Raw genomic sequence first — 15697 nt, 5'->3', positions numbered from 1 at the left:
TTTTCTTGATAGGTTCATCAAATGAGGTGTCCTAGCAGGAAATGGGAAGGCAGAAGAAAAATGAGCCAGTATGTCTATTCCCCTTATCTCTGTTATCTAAATCACTGTGAGCTGGCTATATCTCTTATTGATTATACTTCCAGCTAAGTGTTTCACTCTATACTTTTCTTTCTCTGCTGATTCTAGTAACTGGTCCCTCTTTTCAATTCTTCAGGCCTAAGGATGATAAAGTTATCCTACTGTTAATAGCTTTATGATAGGTGTTACACTATTCCAGTGAGATCCCTGTCCCTTTTTGGTAAATAGTGCCTTCTATTTCACTCTCATTTGTTTTCTAACCTAACTCTGCTATTTGTTTTCTGCCAAGTTTATGACACAATAGTCATAGTTTGGGCCTTACCTTTTGTATTCAGGGTATTATCTTGCTTTTAATTAATGTTTTGAGATAATAGTAAATTCTTCCCTACTGGCCATTTCTGTGGTGGCTAGGTCTAGGAAAGGGGACTTTACTTTTCAGTACATACTGCTTATAGCAAAATTCTTGAAACTTCCCTCAATAAAATATTCTGAATTTTGTGATTTTGGGAGACCATAAATAAGAAGTAAAGAAGGTGGAAACTGATCACTCCTCACTCCATTCTACTTTGGAGTTTTGGCTCATTCATGGGAAATTACAAAACTTGTGCCTCAAGAGACTAGTGCTCTGGTATATGAAGATTTATGTGGACAATTATATAATCAACTTAGAAGTATAGCCAACCAGATGGGATTTTTCCTTATATCTAGATAGATTTTTGGTCAATTTTGACCAAGTCTGCAAGATACTATCACATTTAAGACATGGCCTACCTTGCAGATCTCCTTTTGGGCTTTGGGAATCCAAGGGTTTACATCCCCGGAAGGCAGCATGTCCTTCAGGCCCTGAATGATTTGAGATTTGAGGGGTAAGCGTAGCCCAATCTTCTCATTCAAGTAGAGCTCACAGATTCTATCACCCAGCAGGCGAAGAAAGAGTGCCTTCCCACTCTTCTTGTTATTCATCAGAACCCTGAGAAAATGTTGTAGATCCTGCCAAAGGTCCAGGAGTTGAGTTTCTACCTTCAAATTAAGCTTCTTCAGGTAATCCCGGAAAGGACACCCTGCACAAGCATCAGCACACAAGGCCCAGTGGGTATACACCAGGGAGAAGCTTTGATTGATGGCCTTCTTGATTATTATGCGAGAGGGGTGATGAATGATGGAGGTGGAAGTTCTCAGGTGGGTGGAAAACTTTGTCTCAAAAAGGTCCTCCATATGGACATGGCACTTATACTTCTTCTTCACACTAGACTTCTTGACACAATGACTATCCTTTTCCAGGGAACTGATTGTTCTCTCTTTAGAAGAAGGTACTTCTAGGGAAGGCATTTGTATAACCATCTTCTCCTGAGAACTTGCCTCCTGTGAGGTGCTGATATCTGGCATGAGGTCCAATTCCAGAGACCAAGAAGTGTGATCTGTGAGTTGCCATATCTTCCTCTTGGCTTTCTTGCTTGAGTACTTGTTTTGGAAATGGAGGGATTTCTTGATGCTCATGTTCAGAGGGAGCCCTCCCATATGGGTATAGCAAAAACTGCATAGGCGAGTCTCATATTCTTGCATCAGACCATAGCATGCTCCCTCACTGGCCATTGCCATCTTAGCATGGGTATAAAAGTTGGGGAGCCAATAGCTCTGGAGTTTGAACAGAGCTACTTTCTGCATGTGACTTAGAGTCTCCCTCCTGGTGGTTGACTGGTTGGGATGCCAGCTACAGAGGTTCAGGAGGGACTCTAGAAAATATATGAGAAGAATACAAATTATGTGATGATTGCAATGATAATGAGACAGACTTTCAAACCTTCCCAATTGTTTTAGTGTGTAATTTAATTAGTTCCTCAAAAAATTATGGGAAGTGAACAGGTAAAAATATAAGGACAATGTTCTGCAGTTTGCTTAGTATACAGTGATCCTTTTCTCTGATTATATTCCTTCTTCCCTATAGAAATAAAGAACTTGATGTGATTCCTTGAATACTTTTGAGGCTATTGAATGTTATGGTAAAAAGGAAAGCAAAAAATACAAGAAAAGGTGCCTAAGCACAAGAGAGACATGACTATGTAGTTCTGGCTGCCGTTGAACTCACTATGTAGCCGAGGCTGCACTGGAATGCATGTGGATCTTCCCACCTCAGCCTCCTGAGTGCTCAAAATATGAATTATGAAGGGATGCAAACATTCAGTCTGTAGCAAGAGGACCCCTTGTCCTGTCACTGTGGAGCCTATGGAGCAGTTTGTGGATGAAGATGGCTTGCCAGAGAAGCTAATGCAGAAAACTCTGCAATATCATTTGCCCATCCGTTGGAAACTGGATAAAGAAGTTGTAGTTTTTCTATAAAATGGAATATTACTCAGCCATAAAGAACGAGAAAATAGATTCATTCATAGGAAAATGGATACATATTGAAGATATACTCCTAAGTGAAATAAATAAGTCACACATGTGTAAATACCGAATAGTTTCCCTGGTGTGAATAATCTGCAACAATGCATAAGATTCTAATAAGATTACTGACATTTAGAAATGGGAAGAAAGGAGCTAACGGTGTAGGGAAGGTGGGATGGATAGGGGAAGAGTAAAAAGGGAAAAGAACAAAATGTGAGAGAATGAAAAGATGAAAATAAAGTGTTTGTAGATGGGGAGGGGAGGAGGGGGGTGAAGGGAGGGCAGAGGTAAGGGGAAAAAATGATAATCAAGACTTGTCATGTAGAGGTACATGATCCCAACAATGAATGCAACTGTACTGTATCCCTAAAATGTACCAATAAACTCAATTAAAGCTGAAAAAAATAATAAAATAAAAAATAAAAGGAAAACTCTGCAATATCATAAGGAAAGAGAACAGGCACCATGATTTGCTTAACCTGGGACATTTAAATTTGAGTATACATCTTGATGTAAGGCGCTTGATGAAATGGGAAAGCAGTAACATGAGCAGGTTGATAGAAACATCAGAGAAGCCAAAGAGAAACTGGAGTCAGGATGGAATCAGCTAAGCATGAGCACCAGTTAATGCTAATAAGGCAAGATCTAATGAGATGTCAGGAAGAACTCAGAAACCAAAAGCTGCATAAATGGAAGCCAATGCAAAGTAGACATGACAACATCATTGTTATGAGGAAGAAATGATCAGACACAGAACAGGAGGACTTGAGATGACAGCAAGAAGGCTTTAAACCAAACTATGTGGAAAATTGTTTTTAGAAGGCTCACTGAGTAAACAACCTCATATCCAAGATCCAGGTTTCCTGAGGAATCTAAATTAGTGTCCAGAAGGTTCAGTGATAGTTTGGTTTTACAGCATAGCAAAATTTATGGAAGAACTGGTAAAGTATTACTCTCCCACATTGCTCCCTTGGAGTTTCTAAATCAGTTTAGCTTTAGTCAACAGAGGTATAAAGCTTTATTGTTTCAAATATTAACTGACCTTGATCAGTGGAATCAAATTTGGCCTTTTATTTAACCAGCCATTTCTTCATGTCAGTCTCTTTTTCTACTTCCTGTATGGGTACTGATTCCCTCACTCCTTGAATTTAATTGTAACTTCTTCTGATATGACATATATAAAACTCAAAATAGAAACTCTAGCTAATAATAAAATTTCTTTAATTAATGCAGACATAAAAAAAACAAGAGAGACATACACAGGAATAAGATTCTTCAGAATTATAAATGACCAAAGAATGGGATTTGTACTAAATAATTTGAAGAAGTCAAATCTTTTAAATAATAGTCCTTACTAGCTCAGATTTTAAAGTTATCAGTTCTCAATTATTTATATGAATAGAGAGGAATGTGTCTGATCCCAAAAAGCAGATCTTCTGGAAAAAAATTGAATTTAGCTATGGAATGCCACATCATTTATCAAACAAACGGGAATGAATTTAATATTCTAGAGAAGAGGTCAGCAAATTTTTGTGTAAGTATATATCTTGGGTGTTGTGAATCACATATAATTTCTGTTGCATAGTTTTCTTCCTTTTGTAATCTTTAAAAATTAAAAAGTTATTTGTTTATAGGTTAAATGTGCTGCATTTTACCAATGGGCTGTAATTTATTCTATAGAATCCTAATTTTGTAATAAATGACAAAGTTGTGTAAGTTCAGAGATTTTTTATTGTCTTGTTTAATTCCTCTTTACCCATTCCAGCCAATCTTCATTGGCAGGTAACATCTCAGAAGGAGATAAGTAACAGCCTAAAATCTGGTCTCTTACAACCTTTCTCCAGTTAAGGGCTGAAAGTCCCACTGGTATCCCTAATAACTACTAGATGGAATAGGCAATAGTTTGAAAAGCAAAAGACTGGAGAATATAGGATACTACTTTGACTTTTTGGTCACTAAAAATTTTGCTTCAAATTTACTTTATAATCCTTACTGATGTTCATGTTGCAGAGAGTTACCACCCTGGACCCCTCCTGCAGGTAGGTGGCCTTCAGCATGAGAAGGAGGGACAGGTAGTAGTTTCTTACTTCCAGGTCCATCTCATCTATGCTCAGGATCTTCTCAGCAAGGATCCAGAAATCCACCAATTCTTCACCTACATATCAGACAAGATAGGCACAGAGTTGCACACTTATCTTGCCCCTTTGGTGATTGTGTATGTATGAAGCTACTCATATCTCCTGCCAGTCTTCCCTATGATATCAAACATCATTATTAGTCATGTGTTTGGATTAAGATATCATTTCTAGGAGAGTTGTAATGCAGGGGAGGATGAGAAGCATTGGATGAAGGGACTTAATGAATAAGGGCCCTTTGTGGCTTTTTGTTGCTGTTGTTTTTGGTGGTAGTGTTGGTGGTGTTAGAAAACTCATTTTAGGGAAACATGCAAGACTGTGAAGGGCCAGGGATTCAGCTCAGTGGTGCTGTCACCTGCCGTAAAAGTACAAGGTCCAGAGTTCAATCCTGGTACCAAAAAAAAGAAGAAGAAAGAACGAGAAGGAGGAGGAAGAGGAAGAGGGAGGAGGAGGAGGAGGAGGAGCAGGAAGAGGAGGAGGAGGAGAAGACCATTGTGAGTGTGGATTATGAGATATTTGAGCTTTGTTCAAAAAAATGAAGAGTGGTAGAAAGATCAAAGACCTTGAGGAGACTGTAGGGCTCTGGAGCCAAAACATGCCAAAGGCTACATTCCCTATCTTACAGTTGTCCTGGGACCACACCTTTGAGTGACAAACTGAAAGTCATAGACTGTCCAGCACCCTTTTACCGGCTCCCTTGAGACCCAGGGTTTCACCCCTAAAACCTGAACCTGTCTTCAAAGAAAACATATCATTGAGCTCTCCATGGGGCTCCATGCAACCTAGAAACTTGCAAAGGCCCCAGGAAGAACTTCAAGAACCCACCTGCACTGCCCTTGAGGTAGGAACAGAAGCGCCACATTCCTCTGACCCCGCCAATGCATTTCTCCAGTAGCCACTCATCTGCCTTTTTCCATCTCATCATCTTGGCTGCCGTGATCAGAGAGATAATTAGCTCTTCCTCCTATCTGTCTCTCAGCCTTACACACAGCTAGACCTTGATTTGCTCAGTGTGAGTGAGGGAAAATGTTGGCCAGTTAGATGAGTGGGTCCTGACCACGTGGTGCTTTTGGAGTTAGGCACTGAGCCATCCAATGATATGCGACAATCTGCAGCTCAAATATACCCTCCAACCAAAGTGCTTTCCCCTCTATAGTCCTCACTTGACAATTATTTTGTCCTTAGAGTGTATTTTAATCCAATTTTATCAATATATGATATATCAATGGGGTAGTTTAGAATAATATAGTAGGAGGATTTGTTACATTTCACTCCATATATCGTGGTTGTTTCCAAACCTTAATTTTGTTCCAGGTAGAACACACTTAGTTTCATGTGGCTAACGAGCTAAAATTTACCAACTCAACCCCAGATAGAAATTTTACTTATCTTTCAACAAATATGTATTACATTCCTATTAAGTGCCAGGTACCATTCTATGTTCTTGCCACACATCAACAAACAGAACAAAAGTTCCTGTCCTAAGGAGCTTATATTCTTGTGAGATACAAACAGTAAGAATAAGCACAATAAATAAGTACATTATCTAGTAAGATTGAAGGTTATAAGCACTACATAGAAAAGGAAAGCTGGGTAAAGAATATTGGGAGTGCTGTGGGAACAGAGTAAATGAATGGGGAGATGTGGTATTAAATAGAATCATCAGAGCAGTTTTATTGAGGAAGTAAAATTTGTACTGTCCATTTCTCTCTCTTCTGTCTTTCAGAACACTCCCAGTGAATATGTTAGTTTGATAGATTGTATCACACAGGTTTCTTAGACTCTGTTCATTTTTTAAAACCTTTTTTTCTTTCTCTTCCTTGGACTTGATAATCTCCTCTCACCTATCTTCTGGCTGCTCTAATTTACCTCTGAATTCTTCCATTTTCATTTCTGTTACTGTAATTTTCAACTCCAGAATTTCTTTTTTGGATTTCTATCTTCTTGTTGATATTTCCATTTTATTTGCATATAATAGTCTTAAATTTTCCCCATTGACTTTTTTCTTCTTTTATATTGGTACATTTTAGGTATACATAATGATAACATTCATCATTGAAAATTTGTACTTGTACATGATGTATCTTGCTTCTTTTTTTTCCCATTCCCCACCCCTCCCTTTAACCCCATTGTCTTTTATTTCTTGGAATAGCTTAAAGACAATTGTTTTATCTGGTAGACCTACTGTCAGTCTTTTTCAGGGACAGTTTTTTTTCCCTTAAACAGGCAAACTTTCCTGTTTCTTCATATGCCTTGTGACTTTTCGTTAAAAACTAGATATTTGAATTTAATAATATGGTAACTTTAAAAATCAGATTCTTGCTATTACCCAGAATTTTCTGATTATTGTTGTTCATTTTGTTGTTGCATGCTGCCCAGTGCCAGGGATCAGCCTGAGGTATAAACTTCTGTCTTTTCAGGGTTTTCCCAGCTTGTGCCTTTCCCTATGTAAAGATAGTCACCTACTAAGTTTACCTGTATGTGCATTTGCATTTGAGTACCTTAATCCTTAATCTCTTCCTCTTAAAAGGGAAAAAATGTATAAAGTAAAGGGGAGAGGATGCCAGATTTTTTAATACTTACACCAATGGGAAGATACTACAAAAATGGCTACCTATTTCTTGTCTGTGCTTCTGTCATCAGAAACAGCAACCAGAAATTAGAGCACAGGTCCCCAGTATTTGGAGAACAAGATCCTCTTTGATCACTCTATTTCCCACAAGCTGTGTGCAAGCTGTTCCCTGGTCTAGGGTTGTGACAGTTGCCTGCCATAGGGGTAAGATTGGAGGATAGGCAGCTACAATTGTGCAAAAAGCTAAAGTTATATTAAAACAACTATAACTTACTGTCTAAGCCTTTCCCAAAGTTATAAACCTCAAGAGACTCCAGAATTCCAAAAACAGTTACAGGATATATATTCTGTTAATGCAATTGCTACCTAGATTTGAAACAAATTCCTGGTGCTTCCTATTCTGCCATATTCCTAGAATTCCTCTCCCAATTATATTTTTGTTTTTATTCTGACTATTTAAAATGTTTTGTATTTATTACTACATATTTGCAGTACATCATGATTACATTCCTCATGGGGAATTCTTACATAACATATCTTAATTATTTTTTCATCTCCCTCTCCCCACTTTGTTCTTCTTACTTTTTCAAAAGATCAATCTGCCTGTTTCCTATTGTTTGTCTTTTATTTTGCTCTTTACTTATATTTTGGATTTCTCATATAAGAGAATTTATGCAATATTTAAGCTTGTGCGTCTGATTTATTTTGCTTAGTGTTATGGTCTCATGTACATTTTCCTACAAATGACTCAAGTTTATCCTTCTTTTTTGAGAGAGTAGTACTTCACTGTTAAATAAATGCCACATTTTCTTTATGTATTCACCTATTGATGGACATATAGGCTGCTTTCAAGATTTAGCTGTTATGAGTTGTGTTGCTATAAACATAAGTATGCATGTATGATGTCTTTAACTCTTTTAGGGAAATACCTAGAAAGGGAATAGCAGGTAAAATAGATTCTATTTTTAGTTTAGTTTTTTTTTTTTTTTTTTTTTTTAGGAATCTCCACACTGATGTTCATAGTAATTATACTACTTTACATTTCCACCAACAATGCAGCTGTGTTTCCTTTTCCCAGAAGCCTCATCAGCATTTAGTATTTGATTTCTTGATGACAGCCATTCTTTCTGGAGTAAGATAGAATCTGTGTTGCTGTAATGTGTACTTTCATTTCTTTAATGGCCAGAGATTTCATACACTTTTTCATGTATTTATTGGTCATTTGTATTTCTTTTTCAGTTCTTTTTTTTTTTTTTTTTTTTTTTTGGCACTGGGGATCAAACTCAGGACCTTGTGCTTGTGAGTAGGCAGCAGAACCACTGAGCCAAATCCCCAGCCCCAGTTCCTCATTTTTTAATCAGATTTTTTATTTTGGAGAGACTAATTTTTTGAACTCTTTATATATTCCTGCTATTAGTCTTCTGTCTGAGGAATGTCTGGCAAATATTTTTTCATGCTCTGTAAGCTATCTCTTCACCATGGTGGCTGTTGCCTTTGCTATGCAGAAGCTTTTTGATTTAATATGATCCAATGTCCCAACTATAATTTGAAGGCTCTCTCTAACTGCTCTGAGCAGGAAAGCAAAAGCAGAACAAGGAGACCAATTAAGAAATTTCAGCACCCAGCTAAGTAATGGGGGCTGAGACCAAATAGTAATAATAAAGGTTGTAAATGTGCTTGATTCTTAGTATATTTTAGGCAGTTTTTACCATGCTTTGTGACTACCATTAATTCCATAATTTCTAGTTATAGTGAGATAAATGGCCTACCTAACCTGACTCCTTCTACCAATTTTCAGCTTAAAAGAAATTGCTGCAGCATGGATTGAGCCACTTAGATATTTCCAGATGCAGTTATTTGTGTCTTCCTGTAGGACTGATAGGATCATTATGTGATATGGTTTTCCATTTTTCTATATAACACACACACACACACACACACACACACATACACACACACATGTTTACCTCCTTCTGGAGACCTAACAAAGCTGATGAGTTCCTGACAAAGGATATAGTGGAAACACAAATTTGTTTTACAGAAGAAAGGTAGTCGGTATTTTTCCAACCAGGTCAGTAATCCTTTGTACTTGGAAATCTAGAATTCAAAAACATCGCAACACAGAGATAAATTGAACTGAACTGTTAAAAAAACAACTTAGTTATGGCCATTACATAATCTTATGCTTGTGTTGTTTGGTTGGAAGGAGAAGTGTGTTGATTAAAAATAGTACGTAAGGAGAGTAGAGATTTTAAATGGGACTCATAAAGAAGTAAAGTGCCAGGGATTTAGCTCAGTGGTTCCACTGCCTGACTTGCAAGCCCAAGGTCCTGAGTTCAATCCCCAGTACCAAAAAGCAAACAAATAAAGAAGTAAATAGATTGGTAGGAAGTAAAAGCTTGATCATTTTTCAAAATTTCTTTATTGCTGGGTAAATTTGTTTAAGAAAAGATTAAAGTTTTATTTGACAGAAGAGAAAAAGAAAAATTTATGGTCTATGGTATCAGGTAATAACTTTATTTAACTTGCTTCTTTTCAAATACATATAAATTCTCTCAGGCCCCTCACACATACTATTGTTGAGAGAATAGGTTGTATCAGAGGAATCAAGCCACTGGAGAAGGGAGAAAAAAATTTAAAACTTGTAGTTTCAAAGTTACCTTAGGGAATCTAAATATAAGAATTAGAGTATGGTATCACTTGTTAGCTCTGTAAAACTCACAAAAAGTTATCTTATTGTGATCATGGCTTAGAGTGATCATTATGATACCACTTAAGGGAAAAGTGAGGACAATGTTATGGCTTGATCTAGATATCACCCCCCCCAACTTCATGCAGTCATAGGTGGGACTTTTCGGAGCTGGCTGGATATAGGTTTGTGATACTGGGATTGAGAATGTGTGGTATTGAATTAGTGCACTGATTGGAATTACCATAATTGTGGGTTGGGTTGCACCACCCAAAAGCTGAGTAGCTAGCCTAGATGGGATAGCAGGGAAAGGCAGACTTCTGCTGCTTTGCTGCCCACTGCCATCTGCCCACCATGTCATGGACTGTTTCTCCCCACACTGCCCCTCTGCCCTGCCACCCTGCCTTCAGCCAACTATGGACTGAAACCTCTACAAACTGAAAGTGGAAATAAACTTTTCTTGGTTTAACTTTGGGTGTCTTGTATTTTGTCTCAGCAATGAGAAAAGTAAGACAAACAGCATAGGGGGAAAAAGAGAAAAAGAAAGATAAAAGGAAATGAAATATAGAAGGAGATTTAAAAATACATGTCCCTGAAAGAGAAAGGTAAATTTGTCAACAGAAATAGCAGAGTGGCATCTTATCTTAATCTGTATCTTATAATACATATCTGATCATAACTATGTTGCCTATGGGCTGCCACTTCCTATGCTACACCCATGGCAGACACTGTAAATCAGATTCCAGACTCTTTCCTGCTTAGATATGGTCTCAAAGTTCTTCTCAGCAATGTACTTCAAGTATATATCTACTATCTAATAAGCACAATAGACATGAGGAATGAATTCCTTGTGCTATGACTACAATATAAAGGAAATTATTCAATAACAATTTCTTACCCAAGAAATGTAAAAAAAAAAAAAATGCCTACCTAGTTTGATGCTGTTTGTTCTAGTCAATTGCTTTATAGTTCCTGAAATTCAACTCCCTCTTCCTCTTCCCCAAGCCATCTGCCATTGAAAACTCTTACTCACCAAGTGATAAGGTATCTCTGGCCACAAGCTCCACTGTGAGTTTTCAACAGTATAGGATGGTGTCTGACCAAAGACCTGCAAAAGAAAACAAGGAAACAGCAGAGGAAGAGTTGCTCTTCATGTACATGTCATAGTACATCTGCAACCACAAAGAGGGGTTCCACTGCTTCTCTGTTTCAAGGAACATTCTTAAATTTATTCTGTCAATGTAATTATTGCATTGCAAACATTTACTAATAAGAATTTATTCCACCAAATAAATTTTCTGTGACAAAATAGTCCAAATATATTGAACTACAAGACTTATTTAAATTTTGGCTCCACTCTGCCTACACCTGGAAGCTACCCTGTGTGCAAAAGATAAAGCCTTTTATATTATAATGCATTTACTTTGTATATTGCATTATTCACTTTCCCAATGAATATAGAGTTAAAGCAAAGGCCTAAAACCTTTCCCTAATAAGAAATTGTTTTGGATTTCTATAACCTTTGAAAGTAATGAGCACTAAGATAACGAGGACCTGAGTACAAATTACATGTGGAAAATTTAAAAGTATCAAAAATTGATGTTTCTTTTTAAAATAACATTGGCTAGCAATACTTTACTTTCTCTAGACTATCTGTATATAAGGGTTTTGCTTTTCTTGCTATTTAAACCCTAGCCTTTTCCTCCTCCTTACCCTTCCTTCCATACTTTTTCCTTAGACAGTTATCTGAAATGTACTTTGAAGATTAGGCTCCTGTAAACTTCTCTTGACACTTCCTGGCAGGAATGACCTCTTCCTCCTCTGTACTGCACTCCCATTGCTTCCTAGAAACTTCCACCATGTTGTTCATTAATTATTAGTCTCCCATTTGGTATTAGTAATATGTATATCCCCAGCACTGAGCCCAGGGCTGATGCAAAGCGAGGATCTGACAGGTGATTGTGAGGTGATACACTAGGTTTTCTCCCTTGCTGAAATTTCACCTTTTAATAGGTGCCATCCCATGGGAGAGGAGTAATGTGTAGAAGCACTGAGGTGAGCTATGGTTTGTAAGGCATCAACATTTAAAATGTTAGCAAATACTTAAACATAAAAAGATGTAGGCTTAGCCTAGGCTTTGATTTAAATACATTGTGATGTTTGAGATTTGTGTTAGTTTCACAGATTAAGAAAATACATAGATTTTGTTCCATCTAGCAGCTTAATAATTGCTGTGTGCTTAAACAGTCAGTAGAACAAAATGAATAGTCAAAGTCCATGCTCCACAAGAATTTGCAATCTAGACACACACACACACACACACACACACACACACACACACACACGAGAGGAGGGCAAATTGCCCAGAGACACAGACAAAGGCAGGAAGTTCCAATCAGAAGGTTCCAATTATAAGACTTAAGAATTGCTTAAGAAGAAAAGAATTTTGAGCAGAAATTTAAAGAATGGTTAAAACTGATAGGTGGAATTGTGGGGAAGGCAAGCCAGGCAGAAAACAAAGAGCCTAAGGAGCTGTCTAGGAGTTAGGGAACAGAAATGGCAGGTGTGTCAGTGAAGGTACAGTTGTAGTCACCACAGCACCGGGTATCATCAACAGACAGTGTCACTGGAAATAACTGGAGAGTCAAAAGCAGTTAAAGAAGGTAGAGATTTAGGGCTTGCTTGTATTAACAATAGGAAGCTCCTGAAGATTTTAGAGGTGGTTCTGGTTCACATTTATTTGCCCAAATTGATACAATTTTTGGTTTTAATAAAGAATTTGGTAATTTTTAAAAAAACAGAGAAGGGCCCTGAGCTCAGTGGGATTTATCATTTAGTTGCTTTTGTGTGTGTGTGTGTGGTTTTGGCTTTTTGGGTTTTTTTTATGTTCAGGGGATAAAACTCTTGAACTTGCACTTGCAAGGCATGCGTGGTACCACTGAGCTAAATCCCTGGCCCTTATTATTCAGTTGTTGATAAAGCATTTGGATTTAATTTTAAGAATGCTTACCGGAAGAGAAAGAAATGTGTTGAAAAAATCAGCAAAGATCTCATTCTCTAGCAGAATTATAAGATTTGTTGAACCAATGATCTCTATATGGGGAGGAAAACACAAAACAAAATAAAAACACCTATGAGTAGAATTGCATTCAGATTGAGAAAATGAAGCAATTTAACAGATCATTTTCTATAGTATGATGATGACCTTTAGGATCATCCAACTCAATCAACTTCCCCTTCTCTGGCCTTTTTTCAATACCACTGTAGTTGAACACTCCCAAGTATGGGGAGCTCACTATCTCACATGATTGCCTATTCCATTTATGAAGAGATAAAATGAATAGAAAGATGTTTTTCTTCCTATGAATGCATGCTCTACCTTTTTTATTTTTCAAAATTCTTCACTATGAAGTTTGACAGGCTTCTTCTAAGTCCTCTTATATAAGAGAGTGCTTACAATATTTACAAAGATAACACAGCTTTCTGCTTCTCTCTGAACTCTCTGACTAGTCTCTAAGCAACTCTTCAACCACTCTTTATATGGCCTCTTTTCCATCTGCTTCCTATTTCATTAGCTGGAGAGGTACTCACAACCCAAGCATTGTAAATGCTTTCCAGGGCAGAGCATCAGAGAACTATTGCCTATATTGTATGTTCTATTATTAAAATACACTATCTGGTGTCTTCAAGAAAACTGATGAAGGAAATTGTTTAGTTTTCTTATGCTATCAAAACTGTACTCTATTAGTGTAACTTGAAATGAAGTTAGCTTTGGAGGCTCTCACATCACATCATTAACTCCACCATACTTTATATTTTACCTTTCAGGAAACAAGGGCAGGATTTTTTATGTACTCCAGCAAAATTTTAACTGTTTAGTTTGGGCCCTACATTACAGACTGACAAGAGCTTTCTTGTATATTGACCTGGTCCTGCAATGTATTTATTCCTCTAGGGTTTGATCAGTGTTTTACCCAAATTAATTGGAGGACATAAATGTGGCAAGTCAGAAAGCCAAATATAGAGCCTCAGGTATCCAGGTGACCCATCTCAATTTACTGCAATTCACATCCTATGCTGTTTAAAACACAATGTTCAACTAGTGAAAAAGCTAATTACCTAATTACCCAACATTTCTCCATGATGCCCAAAGTTTACATTGAATGACTATAAAATGAACCTAAAATTAATTTACTAGAACTGTCAGTCTAGTCAAGTGCCTGATAAGGATAGTTACTGCCACTCACAATCACTAGAGTACAGTTTTTATAAAATAAGAAACTAAACAATCATTTTTATCATGTTTCCTGGTGACACCAGGTAGTTATTTTTCTTTAATAATAGACACAGAAACAGAAGCACAAACACTATTGTGGAAGCAGAGCTAGTGTCATTCTTGCCTTCTATTCCACATATATTATTTTTCTTCTAGTCTAGTGTTGCAAATTTGTGTGTGTGTGTGTGTGTGTGTGTGCACGTGCGTGCATGCACATGCTGTGTCCCTCACAGCCCTCTGCTCTTTTTACAAGCACTTCCTTACCCAATTAACCTGTGACAATGAGAGTCTCAAATCTCTTTTTTCAGACTAAACTTCTTGTTTGGCTTTAGTTTTAAGCATCTCTGTGCACACACACCAATGTGTTTAACACATTCAGGCCCCCCAACATGCTCTTTTTCTTACTCCAAATCTCAGTTACTAGAAATATCACTCATTCAATTATATTATCCAGAATACTTAGATTCAACTCTCTCTCTCTCTTAATTTCTCTTCCTTCTCTGACTCTTACATGCAATGATGGTCTATGCTGTGTAATTTCCCCCAGTATATATTTCTGGATTCTGTCTTCTCCTCCCTGCCCATGCCTTGTTACTTTCTTATTGCACTTGATCTTAGCTAAAAGCCCAAGAAGTGATAGTTACTCTTTTATTTCAGATCCCTATCAACTCTCTTCTAGACCACTGCATCAGTTTCTTAAAAGGTCTCCCTAGTTCCAATCTCTTACCCCTTCCAAATACCCTATACATTACCATCACAATATGTTGGTATTGTCATTGTTAAAACTCTTCAACAACTGCCTTAATGTCTTACAAGGTAAAGTCCAACCTTCTTAGTATAGAAGATTCACACTACCTAGTTTTGCCTTCTAGGCTTTCTGTCACTTTGTGTCATGATGTTTCAAGTTTCCAAGCCAAAACTAAGGCATTTCAGTTTCAGGAACATTACAATGTATTCTCAATTCAATCTCATGTTATTTCCATACCATTGCCTCTCAACTCCATACCTCTCAACTGCAAGTGGCTTCACAAATTATTAGTTATCTCATCTGGGGATTTAGTTCAGTGGCACGTCTCCTACTGCACAAGTGTAAGGTCCTAAGTTTGATCACCAGTACAAAAAAAAAAAAAAGAAAAAAAAATTGGAGAGCTGGTTTATGTATTACCTTCCTGGAGAACCCAGAATGGTTGAATCTACCACCATAGCAGATAGCTCACTACTTCCTTGTAAGCAGCCTGATCATATTTCATAACACAATTAACACATTTTATTGTTTTCCTTCATTAATTATGTACCTCCCCCCCGGACTGAACTCTATGAGAGGAGGCATTGTTTTTTCGTCTTTTTCCTCCTAAACTTGCAAAGTATTTGTACATTGTCTAAGATCTGTATAAGCTAGATGAATTTTTCTTTCAGGAGATTACCTTTTTATTTTATGAAAAAATAAAACAAACTTTCATAATGAAATAATAAGAGAATAACAAAAGTTAATATATTGAGTATAATTATCTTCAAAGTATTTACTAAGAGTACAAGACATTGATAAAAAAGATTCTTTTTTT

At 37.1% G+C, this 15697-nt stretch overlaps 1 protein-coding gene across 1 annotated transcript in view; it reads right to left on the bottom strand.

Moving 5' to 3' along the window:
* The window catches only part of Rgsl1 (regulator of G protein signaling like 1), an 84457-nt gene that overhangs the window by 66827 nt on the left and 1933 nt on the right, over positions 1-15697 (bottom strand). Inside the window, exons 2-7 of the mRNA XM_033761964.1 lie at positions 12870-12952; positions 10893-10967; positions 9138-9267; positions 5424-5528; positions 4457-4618; positions 850-1811 (exon numbers count right to left, since the gene is read on the bottom strand). Of these exons, the coding sequence (XP_033617855.1) occupies positions 850-1811; positions 4457-4618; positions 5424-5528; positions 9138-9267; positions 10893-10967; positions 12870-12952 (1517 nt within the window). The remainder of the gene's footprint in view (positions 1-849; positions 1812-4456; positions 4619-5423; positions 5529-9137; positions 9268-10892; positions 10968-12869; positions 12953-15697) is intronic.

Source organism: Fukomys damarensis, unplaced genomic scaffold, assembly GCF_012274545.1.
Source record: "Fukomys damarensis isolate Sample0158 unplaced genomic scaffold, DMR_v1.0_HiC HiC_scaffold_11, whole genome shotgun sequence".
Lineage (NCBI taxonomy): Eukaryota > Metazoa > Chordata > Mammalia > Rodentia > Bathyergidae > Fukomys > Fukomys damarensis.
The sequence above is the reverse complement of the archived record's forward strand: the minus strand, read 5'-3'. Positions and strand labels throughout refer to the sequence as shown.